Here is a 26572-nt window from a genome sequence, read left to right as displayed (position 1 = left end):
TTCCACCTGACCAAACACCTGGTAGCATAATTGTTGTCTCATCAATCAGGATGTTAGCACTATGAAAAGACCACAGGTGAGTATTTTCTTACAGCAACAATGGAAGCCAACATGGAAGCAAGAGCAAGAGGAAGAGGAAGAGGAAGAGGAAGAGGAAGAGGAAGAGGAAGAGGAAGAGCTGGGCTGAGAGTGAGAGGAGGAGGAAGAGGTGGGGTGAGAGTGAGAGGAGGAGGAAGAGGTGGGGTGAGAATGAGAGGAGGAACAATGAGAGGTAGATGGAGAGCTGGAGGGAGAGGACGTGGACAAAGAAGAATACTCTCTAATGAAATCCGGGCTACTTTGACTACAGTTTTTCTCGATTGCTAACACACTCAAATTATACATAAAGCACAATTATTTTAACTGACACTCAAAGGGCAAAACATCGGCTCAAATCTCCAAAACTCTAAACACGTTTTCAGCTTTTCACACAATTTGCAAATCAACCTGGCACTTTTTGCAAACCACTGCACACGTTTCTCCACGTGAGACACAGGAATCTGACATAAAGTCACGTGTTAGCAGGTTTAAAACACTGATATTCAAAATGCCTCACACATGATGATGTACCAATGATCAAGAAACACGTTCCACCTGACCAAACACCTGGTAGGTAGCATAATTGTTGTCTCATCAATCAGGATGTTAGCACTATAAAAAGACCACAGGTGAGTACTTTCTTACAGCAACAATGGAAGCCAACGTGGAAGCAAGAGCAAGAGGAAGAGGAGAGGAGGAGGAAGAGTACTCTCTAATGAAATGAAATGTTATCAACCATGGTTTGTCGATGAGAGAGGCTGGACAGAGGGTTCAGCCTAATCTAAGCCGATTTACTGTTGCCTCTGTAATCCGGACACTTAGATTTGAAAACAGGTTAGCTAACAGTGTTTAGCTCTGCATAGTTCCTGATATATCAGTGCTTATATCCGTTGTGTGAAACTTATTTACTTCATTACTTTAACTGAATTGTTAGCATGTTGCATACTATAACTGTACAAACATCCTGCACAATGTACTGTGGTAGACTTACTTTTATGCAACACAGACACTGACCAACCACTATGTCTTTGTTGTTTATCTGAAGGACTGAGGAAAAGGAGAGGTGCAGGTGGAAGGCCAAGGATTTCCAATGAGGCACAGGAAGCAGCAGCTACAAACTGGGTTTTGGCAAACAGTGCCATCACACTTAGAGAGATCCAAAGCATATTAACTATATGAGCTGAGATGCATGTTGCACAATGTGATTTTTGAATAAAATGTGATTTTTTTCAACAACTTATTTGTATTTCGTCATTTACTGTATTTCTGTAAACTCAAGCAATCTTTCTCTGCAGAAACCTCTATGTACAGAGCACAGCCCATAACAGATGAACGTGCTTTAGATTATGCTCAGCAGTGTGTAGTTGGATGGTCAAACCATCTATTATTATGAATGAAGTGTGTTATATTTGTTGCGAAAGTTTGCATTTGGAAAGTGTTTATGTAGTTTTGAGGGCAGTTCTTCATTTAGCAGGAGAAATTAGGTGTTTTGCACTTTGGGTGTGTGGTTTGGTGAATTGTGTTTAGTGTTCTGAGAAACTGAGCAATTAAAAAAAAAATGTGTGTTAGCAATCAAGAAAAACTTTAACCATGTTATCAACTATGGTTTGACGATGAGAGAGGCTGGACAGAGGTTCAGCCTAATATTTGTTTACTCTGTTTTTATTTATATCTACTGTATTTGACAGAAGCATCATTTTTGTTTTGCGTTACAGAAACAACTGTAACTATGTTCTGAGAGATGCATGTTGCACCATGTTATTTTTGAATACGTGCAACTCATTTGTATTTCTTCATTTACTGTATTTCTGTAAACTCAAGCAATCTTTCTCTGTAGAAACCTCTATGTACAGAGCACAGCCCATCTAGTATTACAGTTTCTCTCGATTGCTAACACACATTTATTTTTAAATTGCTCAGTTTCTCAGAACACTAAACACAATTCACAAAACCACACCCAAAGTGCAAAACACCTCATTTCTCCTGCTAAATGAATAACTGCCCTCAAAACTACATAAACACTTAGCAAATGCAAACTTTTGCACCAAATATAACACACTTCATTCTTAATACTAGATGGTTTGACCACCCAACTACACACTGCTGAGCATAATCTAAAGCACTTTCATCTTTTATGGGCTATGCTCTGTACATAGAGGTTTCTGCAGGGAAAGATTGGCTGAGTTTGAAGTAAATAGGTTTCACACAACAGATATAAGCACTGATATATCATGAATTATGCAGAGCTAAGAACTGGTAACTAACCTGTTTTCAAGTCTAAGTGTCCGGATTACAGAGGCAACAGTAAATCGGCATAGATTAGGCTGAACCCTCTGAATGTCCTATCCCTCCAGCTCTACCTCTACCTCTCATTCTTCCTCCTCTCACTCTCACCCAACCTCTTCCTCTTCCTCTTGCTCTTCCTCTTCCTCTTGCTTCCATGTTGGTTTCCATTGTTGCTGTAAGAAAGTACTCACCTGTGGTCTTTTTATAGTGCTAGCATCCTGATTGATGAGCCAAAAATTATGCTACCAGGTGTTTGGTCAGGTGGAACGTGTTTCTTGATCATTGACCCATGTGTGAGGCATTTTGAATATCAGTGTTTTAAACCAGCTAAAACGTGACTTTATGTCAGATTCCTGTGTCTCACGTGGAGAAACGTGTGCAGTGGTTTGCAAAAAGTGCCATGTTGTTTTGCAAATTGTGTGAAAAGCTGAAAACGTGTTTAGAGTTTTGGAGATTTGAGCCGATGTTTTGCTCTTTGAGTGTCAGTTAAAATAATTGTGCTTTATGTAGAATTTGAGTGTGTTAGCAATCGAGAAAAACTGTAAGAATTTAGTGGGTTATATTTGGTGCTAAAGTTTGCATTTGGTAAGTGTTTATGTAGTTTTGAGTGCACTTCTTCATTTAGCAGGAGAAATGAGGTGTTTTGCAATTTGGGTGTGTGGTTTTGTGAATTGTGTTTAGTATTCTGAGAAACTGAGCAACTTAAAAAAGAAAATGTATGTAAGCAACCGAGAAAAACTCTTTGGTTGGACAGAAAAGAGGAAACTCAAGACTTAATTTCTGTCCACATAAAACTCTTCCCATGACATATCTGATGACATATCGTAACAAATTTACATGTTTTTCTCACTCAATTGTAACTAAAAACCTTACTGAAGGGTTCATTTTAAATAAAAAAGATTTTTGCTAGAACCTCTTGTTTTCAGCGATGCAGTTGATGCAACAGAATAACACACAAAGGTTTGTAATAAAAGTTTTAAACTTTTAATCAATGAAAAAAGATAAATACAATTGAAACAAATGCAACCTTCACCAATACACCATGCATCAAATCAATCAAATAAATTATTCTATTGATAGGCTATAGAGCAACATTTACACATTTTCTGCATACACATACAAAACAAGGACAAAATAAAAGTTCTCAAGCATTAAATATCTATTTGCAGTAGTTCTAGGAAGCACTATTTTACAAAATGGGCACGCAATCTGGAAATCAGTATAAGATATGTTTTATGGACATTATCACATAAACAAGACATTCTTCCCTCACGGATTTGATTATGTGGCAAGGGCACACATTTCACACACAAGTATACCATGTTATCGTGCAAACTGTCAAGCTACAATCATAGTTAGAAATGGCTGGTTGAGTCAGCTCCAGGTGGGTTTTCTGCTGGAGAAACTTTGGCTACGGGTGGAGCCATGTTTTGGCTCTGTTTCAATAAAAACAACAGATAAATTATGTTGTCTTCAGTGGAAAGTCACAGAATACTCTTATAACAAGTCACTGTGCTTCTTCAGTGTTCACCTTATGTTTACTGTTTTTCTTAGCTGCCATTCCTTTTCCTTCCATTGTGGAAAAAGAGTCCCTCCACTTGTGTAGCACCGCTACACGACACCTCTCAGCGCTGAAGGTAACACAATGAATACACAAATTATTACGACCCCATTGTCTATAAATGAAAAACATAAAATCCTGGCTTTTAGATTAAGATTAAATTAGTTCTTCATCCTTCAGGTAACGCCGTAACAACAGTGTTTTGCCAGAAACTTTTGGTTCAACTGTTTTGGAGTAAAACAGAAATAGCCTCTGGCTTTCACGTCAAAATCCCAAATATTATGTGCAAAATGTATACAATATACTAATTCTATACTGTATCTACAACATACTAATCATCAAATTACTTAAACATTTCATACTAAGAGGGAAATCTGATATCAGTTAAATTGTGACTTTGGGAAGCTACTAAAAGTTTTCTGCTCATGTGTATGTAGTTAGAATAGTTCTTAAGACTTTAATAAAGGTCATCGTGTGAATAAGGGGCTTGTGAAAACCTATTGGATTTGCCTTTTGGAGAATGTGCCATTCATATGACAGGCAAAAGTCAAGCCACACACCATTAGTTTCATCTGACCTACTGTTTCCAGATATATTGAGGTCATGACTTTTCATATCTAACTGAAGAGTTGCAGATAATTGTCCAGGTTGAGTTTTTAAAGGTCAAATGTGTGTGTTCTTGATAAGTGATATCCCAGTCCTGTTCAGTCACTTTGCGTCTTGTTGTTTCCGCAGCCAGCTGAAGTAGAATGTGGATGATTTTCTTTTTCATTTTGCCACAGTTTCTTCATTGAAGATCAAAACTGTTTGCAATATTAAATACAAGTCTTTGGTGCAATTGCCCAAAATGAACCTGTCCTCGTCTCCTTTCACCCCATGAGGACATAATCGTCTTTAGAGGAGCACTGAGACACACGATCGGGCTGAGGTGGTGCTGGGACAAAAACTGTTGCATAGTCACAATCATCGTCAGCGGTAGCTATGGTTCTACTCGGTCCTTTGGCGGCGGTGTGGTCAATAGAGGCGTACAACACCTCCTCCTTAGGCTGTCATGAGATGATACACAGAGTCAGATGTAATTCCTGAACATAAGACACACATCAATCATTGTTCTTTATTGATGCAGTGCTATTTGAACCAGCAGGTTTGTTTTTTTATGTTGGTGGTGGTTATTACTTCCTGCTGAAATAAAGAGCCTCACAGTGTCTTTTACACCACAGGCCTTACACTCATGTTCCACTATGCAAATCTAACGGGGCAGCACCTCTGATTAGGCCAGATAAAAGCACAGGAACACAACTATGTTCCATATAAAGCTGATACTGATAACTATGACAAAAATAGACTTGATGTGGGGAGGTTTACCTTACTGTCTGTGCTGTTTCTTCCATCAGCTGCAGTATCCCCTGAGAAGAGAACATGTACATACAGTATATCAAAGGAAAACTGTTCAGCCTAATATACATATATTTTAATTACTATAGATGTTCCCTTACCTTTCCTTTTCTTCTTCCTGGCAAAAAGAGCAATACATTCATTAGTGTGAGATAAATTCATTGTATGAACATGTTTATATGTCTTGATGTGATATAGTACCATAAACCGTAATCTCAAACATCAAAAAACATCTTTTTAGAGGTGTAGGTTTGACCACAGTAGTGTTTCCTTGACAGCTCAGCAGATAACAGTGTGTGCTGCAACAGGAAACACTTTGAATATGCAACCCACATCTTTCTATGATAACCTGTATTTGTCATAGATTAACTACATGGGACAAGGCATTTTGCATACTTCTAGGGCCACATATGACATCATGTTTAAAATTAAAATGTAAAGGACTGTAAGCCAAGTCTTTATGTTTGAAGCCGGCTGACACCAGGTCTGTTCTGAAACCACTATTTCCTCACTGACGCAAATGCAGAAGCTGCTTAAAACAGGGTAAAAATGCAACAGCGTTTTCATTAAACAAGCCTCTCACGACTTCATATTATTTCATTAAAAGAAGGTCTTGCCATTATTTTCCTATCAAGCTTTCTGTACATGCAGCACTTTCAGAAAGCTGTTTGAGCATTATAACCACCTGATAAAAACAGCTTAGTGTAGTGCCCTTTATTATATTTGAACCAAAGTTTCATTACTTACCCTGAAGTGCAGTTTCCCATGATTCACCCCAAAGAGTCCTGATGTTCACACAGTGTTTGTCAGCAGGTGGCGGGTCTCTGTTGCAACCCTGGGCTTGACACTGAAGTAGACACTGATCTCACTCATCTCACTCCCGATGTATCTGAGTACAAACAGGCCAGAGAGAGAGAGGGAAGGAGGGGGGAGAGAGAGAGAGAGAGAGAGAGAGAGAGAGAATACAAAGCCTTTTTTGTGTGACATTTGTATTTCCTGTGCACTGTTTTGAACACCCCACCATTGGAAACAAACACGTGCATTTTGTCTACACATTATAATAAACACAAGCACATAGCACACAGAACATAGTCGAGCAAATTCTTACAATATCATTTCTCGCAATACTTACAACTTTATCCTACAAACATGTGAATGTTCTTCTTCTCCATAACACCATTATATTTAAATTAATACTAAGAATAAACAATATTTATTGCTACACATCACAGGTGTTAGTAGATGTAGGAAGGAAACTGTAATATTATTTTTTAAAAGAGCAAACCGTTTGGTAGAGTCTCATTTGCATGATTTTGCAAATGTTGTTGATGAGTAATATGAGGAAGTCACTGACCTTTCTTTCATATTAGGTAAACATTCCAGTTTACATCATAGGCTGTCTCGTTGTTAAGAGTCTAGACTTGTATGGATGGATGAATGGGTTTCTAAAATGCAAAATGCAGTAAAGCCTGTTTTCTGACTGACAAAATATCAGATTTTTTAGACATACAGGATTCAGAAAACGTATGTTCAGGTCTGTCAAATGTAGTTCATGGTACTACATTATCCACTAGATGGTGCTGTTGGAGCAGTCTGGGTAACACAGTCCTACCACATGAGCATAACATGGCCTCAGTCTACAGAAGAGTAAGTGTAATTTACAAAATTCAAACAAAAGACACAAAAACAACATCACTTTTGTGTATGTAAAAAACACGATGCAGTCCATCCGTAGCCACCAATCATCTACACCTGTGATGAATAACACATTATATCTATGCGCATTTTGTTCTTATTTTAATTGATGAGACAGTGTGACTTTGAAGCCAGACTTTCACAACTTCCTGCTAGGCTCTTGAGACACTTTAGGACTACGTAAAACAGAGTTGTTGAGGTGATGAATATGTACACATTACAAAAGTGATCCCCAGTCCCTTGATACAAAGTAACAAGCCAACTCAATGACCTTTAGAACTTGTGTTTCAGCTTTTGCATTAAGGAGGGCCTTACATCTGTGTGTTTCAGAATTAGATAGCGAAGATAGGCACGCTATTTTCATGTGTCTACATCCTGACCTGTGTTGTCTTGTGACATATTGAGACACACACATGCTTGGTGTTCTTTTACATGTGTGGGTGGAAAGGAAGTGGGGAGCTTGTTGCAAGTGAAATAAGCCCAAGCTGTGGTAGCAGCAATGTAAGATAAACTGTGAGAAGTCATGGTCATGAACACATCAGGTAGAATGGATAGACTATACATCCATCTGCTGATATGTTGCTGTTTTACCTTTGTCTGCATCTCTGGAAAAGGTGAAGGTAAGCCTTAACACTCTTTTTCTTGTGATCTGACATTCAATAGTTGGAAGAGTATAGATATATAATATAAATCAACTGACGTAGGTACTTCACTAAGTACAATTTTGAAAATAGTGTCCTTTACATTTGATGCAACTTTATATTTCATGTACTTTACTTGTTTGACATATGTAGTTACAAGTTAGTTTTACAGATCTAAATTAAACTAGAGAAAAGTTACTCTTTAGATTACAGCATTGTGTAAATTGTGTTTAGTTTATTATAGGATCCCCTAAGCTGTCCCCTAAAGCACCTGCTAGTTTTTAGTAAGTGAGTATTGATAAAAGTTAGAAAGGAGGAGGGCACAGACTTTTTGTTTTAAAAGTACTTCAAATATATGGTAGGACCAAAATAGAAGAAAATGTGGAAGCAGTGATGAATTTTTACAATTAAAAATAATTGTTATTGTTTTATCTAATGTAAAACTCAAATACAAGACTAAAAATGAGTTTTGGATGATATCTGATATATTTTGTATATTGTTTTAGACATCTCTTCATGTGCAATGACGGTCCAAAGAGGCGCGACATATAAAACTGTCCCACAACACAATGTGACGGTCAAGTGTCCCGTCAAATACTGTGGCGAACCAATCAGGGTCACCTGGTGTAAACTGCTGGACAAGGCAATCGAATGTGACCAGATGGACAAAGAGAATATAGAAATAACACAGACTGACACTAAGGATGGACTCATCTCATATCTGACCTTTACACGGATTACCTCTCAGGACGACGGCCTGTACAGATGTTCTTTAAAAGGATACAGGTCTGAGCAGATCAGTCACAGCATCAACGTCTCAGTGTCAGGTAGGCAGTTTTGCTCAATTAGTGCCAAAATAGATGTATAATAATCAATAATAAATGTAATATAATTTATATTCATATACAGATTCAAACACGGACATACATGACTTTGACTATAGTGCAGGTAAGAACTTTGTGTTATTTGTTAAGTTCTACAAATACTTTTGAATGGAAAAAGACTAAAACTACTGATCTGTTTATTCTTCTGTAGACGAGCTTCCAGGCTCTGCTGCTTTTGCTGTTGCCGATGCCGGTGAGGATGTGTCATGGATGCCCTACTTCTACATCTGTGTTGGCATAGCTCTTCTGGTTTTCACACTGATAGTGTTAACCATGCTGGATTCTTATGGCTGGAAACGTAATAACATTCCCAGTTTGAATTACAGTAAAACACATTTTCTAGATCTTTCTAAATAACCATGGAGCATTTGTTTTATGTCTTCTCTACAGGAATAATGACCTTCCACCACACAAAGGGAAAGACATTGCAGGTAATGTGATGTAAATGAAATGACCTCCTGCACTTTAAAAGGTGCAGCTTATTTGAGACTTTGTTCTTGCAGGATTTCTGTTGCTCTGAATTTGTACCCTCATGGCACTTATTGTTAGTCGCTTTGGATAAAAGTGTCAGCTAATTGTAATGTAATTAATTGTTTCTGGAAATACATTTACATCCATTCTTGCTGAAAGTTATATAAGAAGTTTGATAGCACTCTCGTCCGTGACGTTGTTATTGGACATCTTACTTTAACCAAAATGTCAAACAAATCCTTCAACCCTGATGGTCAAGAGTCAAAATGGTGTCAAGCAAGAGCATTTTCCGGGCTTATCTAATCTTAAATCTGGTGTTTTGGTGTCATAGGAAAGGTCCAGTCAGATGATACCCAACCTCCCCAGTGCGAGTGCTCCTTCCATTTTTTCCTTACATGACATCAACTACTCTCCCGCGGAAAGACCACCATCACACCCCCACCCATCACACCCTCCCCTGAGGACCAATGTGGAGCAGCCTGCTGCGGCAAACACAGCGGCTGAAGGTCAAGTGTCAGACCACTCAATGTATGCAGCCATCAAATACAGGTGCCAGATACCTGCCGGAGAACAGGATGCTGTGACGAAAAAGAAGGCAGAGTATGCTGCCATCAATGTTTCCTGAACATTTTGGATTTGTCATAGCATGGCATGCAGAGGGAAACATGGATGGAACATTTTACAGTTATGCGTTGGTGTCATGGAACAGCAATCAACCTCATTTCAGAAGAGGTTAACAGAGGAGGCTTGTGGTCCCGCAGATGCACAGCACACTCACTCACTCACACTCAGAGCACACTCACGTTAAATGAACAGCGTGAAACCACAGGCAGCATTGCTTTTTTTTTACACCCTCAAGTTTGTTCCAGGCAAGGCTGCTTTCTTGTAATTTTTCTTCAGATGTTTTCCCCTAAAGTCATTGTATTTCCGTGACTTAGAGGGCTTTTTCTACTCATTGACCCTTTGTTGGCCAACGCTTTGGTAGTTTGTATAAAAAAAGCCATAGTGGCAAATATGTGTTATGAGCAGGAGCACTACTGTGCATTATGTTTGTCTGATTTGGAATGAAGACCGAAGTTTGGGGATGTTTCTACATCTTAAAAACAAATGACAAAACAATCATTAGGTGATCTGTGACTGTGAAACCCTTTGTTTTTGAAAAGTCATGAATGTGGAGTCGTTTTTATCTACTTTTGAATTATTGAGGTGACTATGTATAAATGTTTGGCTAGATGATTATAACTTTTTTAATGTCTACCTTGGAGACTGAGATGTAACATCTTGAGCAAATTCTCACACATTTTGCGTTCCCACACACAGCTTTCTGACTTGTTGTCTGCCTCCGACGGAAACACCATCCGGCCCATTGACCTCAGCAGTGTGGCTTGGGTTAAATGAGCTCGAAGTCACAGAGAAGAAAGAAAGATATCTTCACATCATTTTTTGTGGCAGGTGTCTCACCTTTGCCTAACCACACATGGTTTAGATACTCAGATACTGAAGGTTTTAGTTTTAGCAGTGGTCTTATCATAATGGTGGTCACACATCCAGCAAGTTGAGTAACATGCATGACGGAGGTAAAATGGTAAAACCAATTTACCATCTGACAATGATATGCCAAAATAGACCATGAGTTTTTGGTCCCCAACGTGTTTTAGCTTTTACCTTAGAAACTAATCAATATCTTTCAGAGAGCCATGGCCTTAGTGTGAGAAGTTTGACGAAAAGTGATTTTCCTCTCAGATTCCCTAATTGAAAGGATTTTAATTAAAAACAATATTTTCGGTCAAATACCCTGTTCTTAATACAACCATCAGCACATTTCTAAATGATAAATTAAAGACATATGTATATGCCATAGGCCAAATAAAGTTGTACGCCATTTCAAAATGGATTCTGAAGGTATTTGGCTGCTTCTAGCATAACTAAAGAAACAGCGCATGAAGGTTTGAAAGCATGGCTTGACTCTCTTTTAAGTGTTTCCAATTGTATTATCATAAGCCTGGCTTGTCATGAATTAATTGTGAAATATTCAGTTGTTTCTTCCATGATTTATCATTGTTGGTGGTGAAATCTTGCTCACATTTAGAGATGACTGTTAAGCAATGTCATACACTTACATTGTGAATACCTGATTTGATTACAAACTGATCAATACATTTAAAAAATAACCTTCTATTGACTTATAGGATAACCCTAACCCTGGTGGGGAAAAATAAAAGTTTTAAAAGATGACAAAATTAAGAGCAGAACCAGAAAAGCAGGGATGGCGCGGCTCAAGACCACAAATCACTCATCACTGCCCATCATGCTGATAACACACACCGTGTCATATTGACAATCGGATAACGCCGTTTTCTTTAGAGGATGTCAAGTGGAGCACAGTGTTCCTTGTGCTGTAATCCATTTACAGATGCTCACAAAAGGGTCCTTTCACCAAGGAACTGCATGGGGAAAATGTCATGAAATGCTTCTGAATGATGTGACCCAGATTGTACAAATCACTTACAGTTATTCACAGCACACATCGGAGAGGAAGGGTCGTCCTGACAATCATGTAAAAAGTCTTAATACAAATGTATCATCTCAACAACTGTGTGTGGTTACAGCCCATACACAAGTTATCTCTCTCGCTCTCTCTCTCTCTCTCTCTCTCTCTCTTGCTCACACACACACATGCATGCACATCAGTAGTTTATTCTCTGGTGGACAAAGCCCTGGTTCAGGCCACAGAGAGATGGAGAGTGTGGAGGCTTGTGCGAACGCAGCGTTTGAGATAGGCCTGATTAGAAGGAGTCTGAGGTCACTGTGGTGTGTGTGTGTGTGTGTGTGCTGCACTGTGACTATAAACACAAGGTGAAGAGGGGTGCTCAATGATTATGATCCTACTCCAAAATAACCCTTAAAATGATAGCTTGTGTTTCGGGGACATGACATGAATCTAAAATCTGAACTATCATAACTAATTTGATAACCATGTAAAACTTATTTCACACTTTACTCATTGATGCTGTTTAAGGTTAAATGCTCTGATGTAGCACTGGCAGCTTTAATGTCATAGTTTATGAATACAGATTCAACTTTGGTACAGAGTAACAGAAGTGAGCAGGCAGTGTTTAAGGTTACATACACACTCAACATATCTAGCAGAACTAATAAATACTGTATGTTATCCTTGAGCTTATGAATATAACAAAACGTAACAGGCATGTGCCGCAGGCTCTGGGATTGACTGTGTGTGTACAACATGTGTGTGTTTTTTTTGGCTCTGTGAGGTCCACCATAATCCGTCTGGCTTGAGATGAAAAAAGCCTCCAAAAATGAGCATCTGGCAGCAAGGTTTGGCACAATGGAAAGGAATTTCATGTTTTTCTGAGAGGTACAAAACTAAGCTGAAAAAGCTGAAAGCATGGCAAGGTTTTAAATTGATAAAGACTCAGAAACATAAACATTTTCTTATGTATTTATTATTCTATTTGTTGCATTTATTATATAAACTGGTCATAACGCATCGCTTCATATTCATTTCTTCTTCTATTCGTGACTGTAGCTCCAGATAGATTCCATGCTGCATTGATTTGCATTTTAATACATTTTCTTAAACCACATTTCAGAATTATGTTAATGTTGACTCCGAACTATGCATATAAAGAAGGCTGTCTAAACTTGAATTCAGGGGGAGGAATGTGGTATGCCCGATATATGCAATATGTTTGAAATCTCAAACATCCTGCATGTCATTCTGTTCATACCTTCATTTTCTTTGTTCTACAAGATACTTTCATCTTTTAACTATAGGTTATATTTGAGTCTGCCTTTAACTGACAGAGCAACCATAGCGAGAAAGGTAGAGGGGGGGGGGGATAGTAGCAAATGTAAGACCGTGGTATTTGAGTCACACGCAAAACCAGATGAGCTACCGAGGGGTCCAAAGCTTACATTTCTTCATATCCCTGTACACATACAAACATGATATATCCGAAAAGCGTCATAACATCATGTTTGAGGCATTAAGCCCTCGAAGCTAAGCCGCTACCCAACCTGTAAACTCATCCTCACATCTTCATAGACACAAACTGTCCTGAATCTAAGATGTAGACATGCATTCCTGTCAGGGGCACCAACAAGGTTTCAGTGTTACTCCCCAGGGGAATTGATTCAAGATATATGACCGTGGAATTGAACCTCAAACAAATACGCACACACACGCAAGCACACACACATAATCTCTCTCTCTCTCCAACCCACACACACACACTTTGAAACATGTCGAAAAGTTTGCAATAGGCATGCAGTAGGTATGCAGGCCAAGCTGAACAAATGAAGACCCCGCCCAGATTTAACAATACACAGAGGATATACAAAGGAGGTCTTCGGCTGAGGTACAGGAAGTAAAACCTTAATGATTAGCTCATAATTTCAATAAGCTATGTTATTAACTGTAAAGGATAAGGCTGGTAATATTCTGTATTTTTCCTAGTATCCAAAGTAACACATTAAGTCAACCTCTACAATACTGGTTTGGTTGGGAACTAACTAAGGTGTTATCCTTGAAGAATAAGGTATGAATACATTTTAAAATGAATAGCTGGTCACTGTAGTTTTAAGTAAATGTTACTTATAAATAGTGAGTATCCAGCCGGAAATAAACACACAACACAAAAAATGTCAGTGTTCTGGTCACTGGTACAACATGTTGCTCAGTATTTTTGTTTTAATCGTTTTTAGGCAACAATGCAGGGGTATGATATTTCAGACTTTTAGTAGTTGGTCATTGTTGGTTAAAAATGAAAAAATAGAACAATACCAACCATATCTTTTCAGAACTACGTAAAAGAAAGAGACAAACTGAGGAAAGTATTTTAGGGATATGCAAGGTTTTTTATGCTGTGCAATATCGAGAGTGTGGTCATGGACTCAATCAATTACAGAGCCAGAGATAAAACATTATCTGCTCAGCATTTCCTCATTGACTTCATGTGAGGAGAGCCTGGAGATTATATAAGAGTCCGATGCAGAAGAGCAGAGATGAATGTCGTTGTACAGTTGGCATTCATGAATAGGATTGTATGACATCCTATAAAAGGTGTGTCAGGACATCTTTCCTTCGTACCTAGATAATGATGATGATGATGATGATGATGCAAGGTCGGCTCTGAAAAACACTGCCTTTTCTTTTCAGCCACTGGTCTCATCTTGTAGATTAATCGGCTGAAAAGCAGAAGTACAGAGAGACAGAAAATGTAAAAATGATGTAAAGAATGTCAATCTTTTCCTATATTTCCTATATATAAAGGTCCCCTATTATACTGTTTTTCATCAATATATTACAGGTTTCAGATATATTCAAACATGTCTCTGAAGTGTTTGGCTCAAAATACCAAACAGATCATGCATTGTAGCATCCCATAATCCCCTCTGTTTCAGCCCTGTTTCAAAAGTGCTGATTCTCTTTCTGTTACTTTAGATGACAATAAGGAGCCACTCCCCTCTGAGAGATATTTGGTTGAAAATAACACAATGGTGCTCTATGAGGAGATTCAGGTGATGAAGGGGGGGGGGGGGGGGGGGGGGGTTACCTTGGTTGGTGATTGGCTAATGGCTACACAAGCCAAAACAATCGTTATGACATCACAAAGTGGACAGGTTTTTATATAAATGGATCAGGACAAAAAGTGAGCGAATCTTTTTTCCTGACACTTTCAGAATCTCTTTACACTGAGGGGACACATGTTGATGTATAAAAGACATGAAAAAGGGTATTTTGCATAATAGAGGACCTTTAAACTCTGACTTGGTGTAGCTATGACATTACAGGCTAGTGAGGAAGATCATAAAAGCAGATCCCCCTTCAAACCTGACATAATTCAATTAACTTGTAAAGAAACACATTACAGCCGCACTGAGCTATATTAATACTGGTGTGGCAACATAGTGACCAAAAGGATCATTACACAAAACGGTATACACTGATTTTTACATCAGCTGATCTTGTACAAAGCTTGATCTGGAGTGATGAGGTCTGGATCATAGTATAATTTGTGTTTTTTGCCATTAAAGTATAAAATGACCTTTTTTTAACATATATTTTGGACTTTTCAAAACAGTACTCTCACTTTTTCAGATCCTGTCTATCAAGGCATTAATTTGAGCTATGCTTTGGCCAGTGTGCAGGTATTTCCTCAATCTACATAATTCATATTGGACTGTGCAGACAGGTGGTTTATTCCCTTCATGCAGACAGAAAACATTGATTAGACAGGCGAATAAAGTGCAGATGGAGTGCAGGTAGCAAAAAAAAGATGCCATAAGCTAGGGCTGCTCAATTAATCGTATTTTAAATCCCGATTACGATTATGGCTTGCAACGATTACGAAAACAACGTAATCGAAATAAAACGATTATTTATTTATTTTGTATTTTTTTGGGGGGGGTTTTCAGTTGAACTATACTTAAAGTTCAGGGTAATCAACTGTTAAAAACATACTGTTCACATTTTTTTTCTCCAATAAATGGATGTTTTCAAAGTCAATGAATAATCGCATTTAATAATCGCAATTACAATTATTGACCCAAACAATCGAGATTATGATTTTTGCCATAATCGAGCAGCCCTACCATAAGCAGGCAATCATGTGAATGAAAAGAGCTGTTAGCTCCTGTTGGCATGAACGACCTCAGAGAAAAGAAAACAAAGAGACTAAAAGGCGCGGTAGAGCTGAGCAGAACTGTTCCAGATATCATTACAAATGTATCTGATTAGTGCAGCAATAACGTTTAATTTTGTGCTAATATAACTGCCTGTTTCCAGACGTCTCCTTTAAGAAATGAGCAGATGTGAAATCCAGAGTGAAACCATGGATCTGTTACAGAAGTAAGAAAACATTATTCAATATCCAATTGAGTTTTACCAAAACTACTCTCTCAACAGTGTGTCACGTAGCTTGCTTAATATATTTAGATGAGAATGCTAGTTTAAAAAATAAAATCTGGTATTGTTTATACAATAGGAATATTCTCTAGCAGGTTTTAATAAACGCTATCTCTCATGAGCCCTTGATGATCACGGCTCAACAGAACTGGCTCATGAGAGAGGAAGTAAATGTCCTTTGACTTTGTTAAAAATCGTGAAAGTCTCAATTTCAAGATAGGGATTTGTCTAAAGCACATCTCGGAAACATGCTTCCCTTGTTCAGAAAGATAGATGTGAAACAAAGGCGAGCCAGTCGGTGTTGCAGTGGCACATTCCAAAGGGCCGATGTTCCTTTTCATTGTTTCTGTAGACACCTGGACAGTTTGCCAAAACCCACAATAGGGAGGAAGCTCAACATATATATATTATGGACTTTAAATGACCCGAGGAAAGAATGATGGTTGTGTGAAAAGATCTGTACGAATTATACCAAACAATCCAGGAGAGTTTCTCCCCACTGTCTTCTGCACATATACTGTATAAATGAACTGGTGTTTAAGCATCAGGTGTATAGGAGTATGACTCTTGGCAATATATTTTGTTTACCATTCATTCTTGATATAATATAAACCCTGATATTACCAACCATGATCTTACCTTCTTTGCGTAAGAAACACTTCCAAAGGCAGAAGCAGAGGGACATGACCAACAGGGCAGCCACCGTAGTGACGGAGATCAGGATAGTGAGAGCCGTCCCAACTACGATGGAGAAAAACAAAGAACTGATCAGCAGGTTTGTTATCTTCCATATCTATATAATCTATAATCTCTAATATACTTCCATATGAAGCCAGATTTAAAGTCATGATACGTCTTACAGTGTGTTTGTGTACTATAAGGCTAGACTGGACAATCCCTCCCTTTTATGGCCCATCACTGATTAGATTTGAGATTCAAACTGTTTGCAACTAATTCCTCTTATGTGTGACCTCCTGACCAAGGTCAATTTAGGGTTATCAGCTAACTGAAGCAAAGCGACTTACACATGACACTTATGAGCACATTTAACTTTTGCCTAATCATTAGCTGCATTAAAACTAATAAAGATGTTTGTTGTAGTTTCCCTTTAGAGTCTCGGCTTTATCATTTGCTACTAGGAAAAAGATCTGAGGTTATGCTATCTAGTACAAGATACAATGCTATCAAACAATTAGAGGTTCTCATTGAAGCGGAGTCTAACACACAAACTCACTTTTAGTGTTCATGGATACAGCAATCGGTGACTCAAGGCCTTTGTGGTGCACCAAGCATTTGATGGACACGTCTTTCAGCAGCCCTGATTGGACGGTCAGCGTACTGATGACCAGAGTGGTCCCGTCGCTCTGTGGGATCTGTGTTGTCAACGGGGGGCCCATGGTGCGGTTATCCCTCTCCACGTTCCACACTATCTCTGCCGGGGGCCGCGACACTGAGGTGCAGTTGGCTGCGATCACACCTGGAGACGTGGTCTTGTAGCTCACCTGAGGTTTGGGCAGCACTGAGAGAAAAAGAAAGAAAAAACACACATTTACAAACAAGCTCATACAGTGCAAGATGTATAGAGCACATAATGAGTTCACTGAAATGCACAGGGAGTTCATGTTTCATTGCTCCTTCCTTCATCTTAAGATAAGATAAGATAAGAAGTACTTTATTGACCTCAATTCTGAAATGTTTGCGTTGCAGCAGCATAAAAAAAAGACAATGTTCATAAGAGAAATGAAAAGACTAGAAATAAACAATCCAAAATATTTCTCAAATAGAAATAAAATAGCATTCAAAAAGCAAAAGATATACATGGGGAAATACAAATTTACAGTAACAAAATATGAAACAGGATATTATATATACATTAATTTAGCAAGGAATGGATTATTAAATATTAAATTGAACATAAATGTACTGTATCTTTTGTGCTGTGTTTGAAATACAGCACACTGGAGGACTGGAATATTTAACGTGTTCTTTTCATCCAGAAACAGGCCAGGACTCAGATTATGTCTTTCATTTGCTGAGATCTACGTATACAAATCTTTGGATCAGGTGAGTGTCTGAATTCCTGCAATCTTGTTATACATAAATCAATCGCTGGCTGTTTTCAATTCCCTGCTCTCGGGGCTGAGCAAGGAATGTGATTCACTGGAAAAGAGAATATTTTTGTTGGCATGACCATGTTCAGCCACAGATATTTAGCCCTCATAGTTTCAGCGTCTTCTCTGAGTTCTAGCTGCTGAACTTCACCCACAATGCGTCTGGATTGTATCAGATTTCAGGGTGGGTTAAACCACACCATTAAAATCCTTAAAACAATCCAAACCATAATAACCTGTGAACTACTGGAGCCCAACGCAGGCATGAGATGGAGTTTAGCCCAAACATTAAATTCAACAGTTTTTTCTTACAGTGTTTCTCACCATATTGCGATCCGAATGCAAGGATGGCTTCAGATTCAGATAATAATAGTTTTTTACATTGTCACATTGACATTTGAATCGTTATTTTTTATAATTATAGATTTTGCCACTTGAATGTTTCTCTACACTTCAGCCACCACTGATATCTAATGTTATCATGTCATCCCATGTCAAATGTAACCCACTTATTTATGGCGTGACAACTTTCACGTCTGCAGAGAAAAATAACATTTTAAAGATACATATTTGATTTGAATGATTCCCTGAATGATAATGTGCATTTGTGTCTTTTAGCTATCACTCTTTGTGGACAGTGTGTGGGAGGGTGGGAGTTTCAATCAGGAGGAGGCATCTCATCATCTGGGCTGGTATAAGGGTGGAAGACTGTTGGCAGCAAGAAAAAAAAACATAAATGCTAATCACGCTTCTCAATTCTCTACTAAAAACACCTACTGTACTGTACAGTTCAAGGTACAGTTCGATTTCAAACAAAAGCACATCTGTTTGTTGAGATAACTGAGAGAACGCGAGGGGGAGAAAATGAGAAACGAGAGACAAAGCACACAGGGAACCACTGTGTGCCACAAACACTGACACAGTCATGCATCAGGACCTCGCTCCCTGCCTCCATCATTCTTTCGAATAGTCCTTTCTTCACATCGACACACTGTTCTGTGTTTGTGTGTTAAATATGTGCCGACAGCTTAGCTTTACTTTTTCACTAAAGCATTCAACAGCTACAATAGAGAAGAAAACAACATTCCTGTCTAAATCCCAGGGGTAACCGTCTTCACGCAACCTTCACGGTACACAAGGTCAAAGTGAGTCTCCTTGCACTTGCCCACATTTGTTCGTCTCCTCCGCTTTCCCTAAGATATTGTCTTCCCACCTCCTATACCTACTGAAGGACATATTCAATCACAACTAAAGCTCTGCAACAAATTGGCATCTGAACTAATGTAAAGACGAGACGCCGTTACTGCTATTTATTAAATGGCATTAATTATATAAGTGTTCACCCCTCATCTTGTCTGTTGTTTCCTGTTGTCTCTGTGTTCTAGTGATGGCAGTTTGACACTGAAGATTCGAACGGAGCTTCAACCCTGGACTTCCTATTCCATAGAAGCAGTGCTTCGAAGCTTGCTTCAAATCACGTGACATGTGACGTCCGAAGCATCAACTGCTTCAAATCACGTGACATGTGACGTCCGAACCAGCAACTGCTTCATTTCCTGAATGAATCAACTCACTGGATCGCCGTCCAATCAGGTGATTCAATGCACTGCCTCGTCTCTATTCTGACAGGTGACAGGTTGAAACAGTTTCAAATTTGAGCGCTTCAACACTTTATAACCGCTCTAAACAATGCGCGATGTGTGGGTTGTTGTCGTAGTTTGCATTGTTGCTGTTGAGTTCTTGTTGGCATTGTATTTGAATTGGATCATTATAGAGCAAGCCAGGAAGAAAAATAGGTCGTTCTGGCTCGTGAAACACTTCGAAATGTGGAGAAGTTGTGAACAAAAAGACAATGAGTAATATAAAAACACTTTGACGGTCTAAGGAATTGATAGCCCAGTGGATAGAGCCGGCGGCCAGGATGCGGCGATATCCTCCGCGCAGCTGGTTCAAAGCTCGGAATAGTTAAACTTTTAATCATTGCTTTTCAACTTTAATACTTTAATAACTGATAAAAAGCCCTCTCCACCCAAAAAAATGTCAAGCACTCTCTAGTCTCTTCTCAATAACCCAATACACACTATTATCAATCTTTAATTGCAAATAGAACATGATATTCAGTCTTAGTGTGTGTGTGTGTGTATCGAATATTTTTCAAGGCAAAGATGCGTTAAACCCACTGCAGCCTTGCACTTCGCCAGGAGAGGTCGCTGTAACTGAAGCTTCGAGAAATTAACCTATTTCCGACACAATTGTCCAAGTGGTTCGACGCTTCATTCAAAGCTTCATTTTGCCATCACTACTGTGTTCCCTCCTACTGATTACCCAATTGTGTTCACCTGGTGCCCTGTGTTGTCTCCTCCCCCCTCACCTGTGTCTAATTGCTCGCTCCTCACCTGTGTCTTGTTGTGCTGATTGGTGTGTGGGTATTTAGGCTCTGTTTTCCTCTGTCTGTGTAGAGTGGTAGTGTGTGTGAGATCCTGGTGGCAGCAGGCTGGGCTCACGTGAACAGCAACAGCAACAGCAACAGCAACAGCAACAGCAACAGCAACAGCAACAGCAGCAGCAACAGCAACAGCAGCAGCAGGATTGAGGCTGTGTGAACTTTGTGCACATGTTTTAATAAATGCACACCCCGGGTTATAATTTTGGACGTTCTGCCTCTGCCATCTTTGCTTGGTCGGGCCGCTCAACGGTCAGTCTCACAATTGGTGTCAGAAGTGGGATTCGACCAAGTGAGGAGGTAAAATTGACAAGAGGAAAGAAGAGGGACCAAAGAGAGGAACCGCGGCTGGGGGTGGCTATGCCTGGAACTGACCAGGGGGCCACGGCTGCTGAAGCAGCAGGAGACGCGAGACAAGCAGAAGGAGACGAGAGACAAGCAGGAGGAACGTGCACCTCGAGTTTGGAGGGAGTGCAGGCCCGGGTGACAGAATTGAAGGAGGAGTCGGAGGACAGAGCTGGGTGCCGTCCCCGTGATCAGGGGAGGGATATATTAGGTCCATGGCCTCGGGGAGGGATATATTAGGTCCATAGCCTCAAGGGAGGGATCTAGTGTGTCCATAGCCTCAGGGGACGGATCTATTCTTTCCATAGCCTCAGGGGAGGGATCTATTATGTCTGTTCTAGAAACTCAAGGACTTGAAGGAAGCCAAGACTGTCTATCTCGGGTACTGTGCGCTTTAGGAGAAAAGGGGGGGAATGTAACGACGAGACGCCGTTACTGCTATTTATTAAATGGCATTAATTATATAAGTGTTCACCCCTCATCTTGTCTGTTGTTTCCGGTCGTCTCTGTGTTCCCTCCTACTGATTACCTTTGTGTTCACCTGGTGCCCTGTGTTGTCTCCTCCCCCCTCACCTGTGTCTTGTTGTGCTGATTGGTGTGTGGTTATTTAGGCTCTGTTTTCCCTGTCTGTGTAGAGTGGTAGTGTGTGTGAGATCCTGGTGGCTGCAGGCTGGGCTCACGTGAACAGCAGCAGCAGGATTGAGGCTGTGTGAACTTTGTGCACATGTTTTAATAAATGCCCACCCCGGGTTATAATTTTGGACGCTCGGCCTCCTTGCTTGGTCGGGCCGCTCAAACGTCAGTCTCACAACTAAGCTTACCTATTAATAATTTTTGAAATAAAAATTCTGCCAGAGGCGTTAACCCAAAAATGACACTATTGTGACAAAGAGAGAGTAAAAGATGGATGATGCTGGTAATAACAATAGCAAAATATGTCAATTTGATGGATTACCATGACATTTGGTTCATAAATTGGAACAGCCATTCAGTAACACTTGTTATAACTCCATTATACTGAACTAAGCTAACCATCTACTGGTATCAGGCACATATTTAGTGTTATCAATCCTGTTATTTAACACTTTCTAAGAAAGCTAAAAACTATTTCCAAAAATGTCAAACTATTCTTTTAATAAGTCATTTTTTGACACAACAAAGACTGTGAATGTTTAACATTGGAGTTGTGGAGGGGTTTACTCCACCGCCAGTATGAAGTCAAGAAAATACACCTTTGTTACCTGTTACCTGCTTGGGAATGTAAGTATTGTTGTAATTACTAAATATCCTTATTTCTATATTGCATGCTAAAACAGTACCTGTTCTTCCCAGGTTAAGCTCAAGTTTTCCTCACTCATTCTGTTTCTGTTTTCCACACAATAATAATCAGCCATTATGACAGGCTGTGAAAAAGGAGGTTACCATAGGTGGCGAGACAAACTGTGGAGGTCTTCGTCCCATCGGGTAGTGTGTTGAACAGGCAGGTGTAGCAGCCTTCATCCTGGATGGTGACCGGCTGGATGGTGAGCTTACTGTCGGACAGGGAGGCGCTCAGCCACACTCTCCCCTGGAACGGAGGCTCTATCATGGGGTCACTGCGCTTTGCAAAGGAGGCGACCTCTGTGGCTTCTCCTTGTGCAGAGGTGTGTCTCCATGTTATCTGCCCCACCTTTTCAGGCAATCCATAGGAGCACGAGAGAGAGGCCTTCTTGCCACTCACTGCTGTTTTGTTGCCTTCAGCGGAAATATGCGCTGGGAATAAACAGATTGAGGAGAAAAGATAAGAAAGGAACAGGAAAACAGAGAGGGAAAAAAATTGATAATAGTATTATTCCAAAATATGAGGGGAAAATAAAAACGACTGGAATCTGGAGCAGCTGGTTCTGCTTATAAAAATTAGCCCCCCCCCCCCCCCCCCCCACAGCTCCAAAGCTCTTTATTGACATGACTGGCTGAGCCCCAACGTGCTCATCAACATGTGTGCAGGGGTTCAGGGGGGTAAGGCACTCTGAATTAAAGTTGACTGTATTCACATAGTTTCTCAGTAAATCCCCACAGAAGATTGGTATTGAGGTTGTAGGGAGGAGCTGTGTCTGGAGTCTACTGGAGGATTGTTTTTGATTAATTTTAAAGGGCGGGTGCAAAGGGCAGGCTTCCAAAGTCAGTTATGCCAAGTCAAAATATTTTGCAATCACGAGAAATAATAACACCTTTTCATAAATTAAAACAATAGATTAAACTGTAAAAGCTAACAGAGGTAAAGATAATTGATCATTTACTACTTATTTTAAACAATCACCCAAACAAATCTCTTCATTTCAAACACAAAAATAGATCAATGTGAAAGATACTGATGCAGTACCAAATATCTTAGTCAGGTGTTATTCTGGATATCTGAGCTCCTCTGTTTGCTTGTAAGGGTGAGATCTATCTTAAAGCTGTCTCATTTCTGGGTATGGCCATGAACATTAATCAACCTGGCCTTAACGTGAACTCTCATCTGGCTCATGACCCTTGAAAGAGCAGAGTCACTTTCTGGCTTGTATCGTATAGACTACAATTCCCTCATGTTTCAACTAAATCTCTCCTGTCAGACCCACAACTTGTTGGTGTTGCTTTATCACTGCAAATCTAGCTCGGCAGCATGTCTATGTTTCAAGCATTTTATCACAATGCATGAAGCTCTACTACACCTACCAGAGTGACCTTTTGGGGTTAGAGCAGTGGTTCTCAAAGTATTGATTCGAAAATAATATGATGCAGTACAGTACTATTACGTCTGGGTCTCTGTGTTTCAATAAAGCTCGGCTGTGTGTAGAGAGAGAACGAGAGAGAGAGAGAGAACGTGAGAGAGACAACGAGAGAACACACACACACACACACACACACACACACACACACACACACACACACACACACACACACACACACACACACACACACACACACACACACACACACACACACACACACACACACACACACACACACACAACCCCCCCCCCGGTACCGGAGATCGTTGTTGTTAGCTTCTGGTGCTAGCGATCTATGCCAACGGATATATCCAACAAAGTGGATACACAAACGTTTTGGTCACCATAAATGTAAACAATTATTTCCGAGGCACACGTTTATATGATCCTTATAGTTATAAAAAAATAAGAGAAGAAATGAAAAACAGCTATGAAATACTATATGACAGTAAAACAAGAATAAAATTTAAAAGGGAGTGATTTGTAAAATATCCATAAAGAAAAAGTAAATCTGTTTACAGTTCTGTTTCAAATGGGTGTTGAGAGATGTATTCATAGATCTCTTCATTTTGCTCTCAAAGTGCACCAGATTGATGCTTTTAACTTCAATATTTAAAAATAAATCTTCCCGGGGGAGGTTGCCCCTGGACCCCCCTATGTAAGGTCCACACTCTATGGTCACACACCACCTATAAAAAGGGGGGCCTGACAGAAAAGGTTTGAGAACCACTGGGTTAGAGATATGTTAAACTACTACATATTCCAGCTCTTATATGCAGGAACCCACATTCTAGTTCATAAAATGAAGCAATCGTATTACTCAACGGTCACAGTGAGGCACGTCTGGCCCTGTTTTGAACCAGAAGGATGCATGTCGAAGATGCAGGTGTAGCAGCCTTCGTCACGGAAGCCCACCCTTCGGATGATGATAGCCGAGGTGTCTTTGGGAGAGATGGCCAGCTCCACATACTGCTGTCCACTCACACTGTCTTTGTCACCGGGCTGGTAGCTCAGAAGGGTCTGGTTCTGGCCATCCAGCCAACGCACCTGCCTTAGAGTCTCTCCTCGGTCCCTCACAACGCTGCAAGTGAGAGTGAAGGGCTTCTCCACTGGAGCTTCCAGACGCTCAGGTGCTGTTACCCGGCCTGGAACATCGTGTTATATAACATTTAAAACATTATAACTCGGTGTGACTTCTTGATTTGAGATTTCCATGTTTTATAGCATTAACATTTAGCACTCACCCTGTAATCTTCCCACCAGCATTAAGTACAAACACACCTGCAGACCCTTCCTACAGGAGGCCTGGATCATCATCTTCTTCATCGTTCATTTATTGGGAGGAAGAAGAGTGGAACTGAGATGTGGAGAAATAAAACCAGCCCGATATGAAGTCAACCTCTCCTTTAATTTAAACATCTGGTGATCCAACAGTAATACAGACTGACTTTTGCAAAAAAACATGTTTTTTCCAACTTCGACGAGCCAATTCAGCTCATGTGTTCAAGATGCTGTCAAGCACATTGAATCGTCTAAAAAACTAATCAATTTGTTGCAATAAAACAAAATCCTCTTGTGTAATAGAAGGATTTTTCTTTACAGAAAAAAAAGTTAGCAATACTGTGTGAACGTTTTCAAACGTTTCAAAGGGGAACGTATTTTTTTCTGCCACATTACCAACTGGCATCTAAGTAAAAAACGCAACAATTTCATTAACCAGTACATTTACACATAAAGGTTGCCCAGAGCCTACAGCATTTATTTAGAAATTCTACATTTGTATTTAATACAATCATGCAAAGTACGTAAACAGCATATTTTGAATATCATTTCTATTATACAGGAGACAGATATACTCACCTTCAGGCTACTTGTCCTAATGCAGAAGGTAAAAGCCAACAGTCGAAACCCTCAGCAACATCTCGCCCGTCCTTATGACCCAGCAGTCTTTTCAAACATCACTCCAGACCGAGAAAGAATCTATTTTTACTCCTCGGTGTGTTTTCTATTCTGTGCACCAGCAGCACAATGAAGACCAGCCGGCGGCAGCTCCAAACTTTAGTTTAGCACGAAGCGAGGGGGGAGAGGGAGTCTCAGAGCAGAGGAGAAACACACAGTGACTGGTATAAAACGTCAGTCAGTGTGTCAGTTACAGAAGAGAAGCAGCATCACATTCAGGATAACCAACAGACACCACTTCAGAATTGTTTACAGTTTGTCTTTTAAAATAAAATTATTGTTCATTCACAAGTATACAATGTATTATTGTATTAATATACAAAATAGTTTGTGCACATTTCTGTGTTTCTGTGCAGATACAGATGTAGTAGTGATTTTTTTCAGTAGCTACCTATAGTAGAGAGAAGTTATGAATGCCTTTCCCAATTATGTCTTCAGATAAAAACATGAACGCGATTTCTCACATAGGCCTACTGAGTCTGATGATCATGTTCTTCTGAGAGTCTACAGAGCCAGATTCACCGTGCTGCTTTCTGAGAGTCTGCAGAGCCAAATTAACTGTGCTGCGTTCAGGTGCTGCTTTCTCATACCTCATGAGAGTCTGCAGAGCCAGATTCCCTGTGCTGCGTTCAGGTGCTGCAGGTTTCATCACACCTCAGCTCAGACATTTGGCCCTGCAATCCCCCACCTGAGCCCGGGTGAAGCCACAAATGAATATAAAGCCTGTTAACCCGAACATCTGTAGACCTTTATACCTGTAGACAAAAAGACATGCAGTCCTACAGACTTGAAGACATGCAGACCTGCAGATAATTATTAATATTATGTAGTAGTAGTAGACAAAGTGGTGGTGAAATGTAGCAGTTTGCTGTTTTGTCGCCTTCTGCAGGTATGTATGGAAATTACAAACACAAAAATCGTAGTTTATGATGAACTCAAATCTAAATAAATTCAGAAATCGTTTAAGTATGTCATCATAAAATATATACAACAAAAATTCAACCGAGCATTTTAGTTTT

The 26572-nt window shown here is 39.8% G+C and overlaps 3 protein-coding genes across 5 annotated transcripts; 1 reads left to right on the top strand and 2 right to left on the bottom strand.

Annotated features, from left to right (window-relative positions):
- Positions 1 to 3325: 3325 nt before the first annotated feature.
- LOC307030067 (uncharacterized protein) lies at positions 3326 to 6223 on the bottom strand. The gene is made up of 4 exons (XM_079666285.1): positions 6068 to 6223; positions 5422 to 5438; positions 5291 to 5331; positions 3326 to 4971 (listed from the first exon to the last, which is right to left on the bottom strand). The coding sequence occupies exons 1-4, from the start codon at positions 6085 to 6087 to the stop codon at positions 4795 to 4797; spliced, it is 255 nt and encodes an 84-aa protein (XP_079522411.1). The 5' UTR covers positions 6088 to 6223; the 3' UTR covers positions 3326 to 4794.
- Positions 6224 to 7419: 1196 nt separating this feature from the next.
- Positions 7420 to 12460, top strand: LOC307028420 (uncharacterized protein). Of its 2 annotated transcripts, none has more exons than XM_079663417.1 (6): positions 7420 to 7629; positions 8163 to 8483; positions 8566 to 8604; positions 8692 to 8838; positions 8931 to 8971; positions 9343 to 12460. In XM_079663417.1, the coding sequence occupies exons 1-6, from the start codon at positions 7539 to 7541 to the stop codon at positions 9634 to 9636; spliced, it is 933 nt and encodes a 310-aa protein (XP_079519543.1). In that variant the 5' UTR covers positions 7420 to 7538; the 3' UTR covers positions 9637 to 12460. The 2 variants fall into 2 exon arrangements, with proteins under 2 accessions (XP_079519543.1, XP_079519542.1); XM_079663416.1 differs by having other exon boundaries at positions 7421 to 7635.
- On the bottom strand, positions 12461 to 26092 carry LOC307028419 (OX-2 membrane glycoprotein). 2 transcript variants are annotated; one of them, XM_079663415.1, is made up of 7 exons: positions 25455 to 26092; positions 24839 to 24914; positions 24420 to 24739; positions 22264 to 22594; positions 17177 to 17461; positions 16582 to 16683; positions 12461 to 14222 (listed from the first exon to the last, which is right to left on the bottom strand). In XM_079663415.1, the coding sequence occupies exons 2-7, from the start codon at positions 24909 to 24911 to the stop codon at positions 14215 to 14217; spliced, it is 1119 nt and encodes a 372-aa protein (XP_079519541.1). In that variant the 5' UTR covers positions 24912 to 24914; positions 25455 to 26092; the 3' UTR covers positions 12461 to 14214. The 2 variants fall into 2 exon arrangements, with proteins under 2 accessions (XP_079519541.1, XP_079519540.1); XM_079663414.1 differs by having other exon boundaries at positions 24839 to 24951; positions 25455 to 26089.
- Between the last annotated feature and the right edge of the window lie 480 nt (positions 26093 to 26572).

This window comes from Notothenia rossii, assembly GCF_949606895.1.
Source record: "Notothenia rossii genome assembly, chromosome: 2".
NCBI classification, from domain to species: Eukaryota; Metazoa; Chordata; class Actinopteri; order Perciformes; family Nototheniidae; genus Notothenia; species Notothenia rossii.
Note: the sequence above shows the minus strand (reverse complement) of the source record. Positions and strands in the feature narration are given on the sequence as shown.

What these genes read in the sequence shown, in the direction of transcription:
- LOC307030067 (XM_079666285.1), bottom strand. Translation starts at nt 6,087, where the DNA reads ATGGGAAACTGCACTTCAGG. An exon ending in GAAACAGCACAGACAGTAAG is followed by an intron (nt 4,972 to 5,290) that starts GTAAACCTCCCC and finishes ATCTCATGACAG; the next exon opens with CCTAAGGAGGAGGTGTTGTA.
- LOC307028420 (XM_079663416.1), top strand. Translation starts at nt 7,539, where the DNA reads ATGGTCATGAACACATCAGGTAGAATGGATAGACTATACATCCATCTG. An exon ending in CATCTCTGGAAAAGGTGAAG is followed by an intron (nt 7,636 to 8,162) that starts GTAAGCCTTAAC and finishes ATATTGTTTTAG; the next exon opens with ACATCTCTTCATGTGCAATG. An exon ending in GGATTCTTATGGCTGGAAAC is followed by an intron (nt 8,839 to 8,930) that starts GTAATAACATTC and finishes TCTTCTCTACAG; the next exon opens with GAATAATGACCTTCCACCAC.
- LOC307028419 (XM_079663414.1), bottom strand. Translation starts at nt 24,920, where the DNA reads ATGAAGAAGATGATGATCCAGGCCTCCTGTAGGAAGGGTCTGCAGGTG. An exon ending in AGTTTGTCTCGCCACCTATG is followed by an intron (nt 17,462 to 22,263) that starts GTAACCTCCTTT and finishes TTTTTCTCTCAG; the next exon opens with TGCTGCCCAAACCTCAGGTG. An exon ending in TGTATCCATGAACACTAAAA is followed by an intron (nt 16,684 to 17,176) that starts GTGAGTTTGTGT and finishes TCTCCATCGTAG; the next exon opens with TTGGGACGGCTCTCACTATC.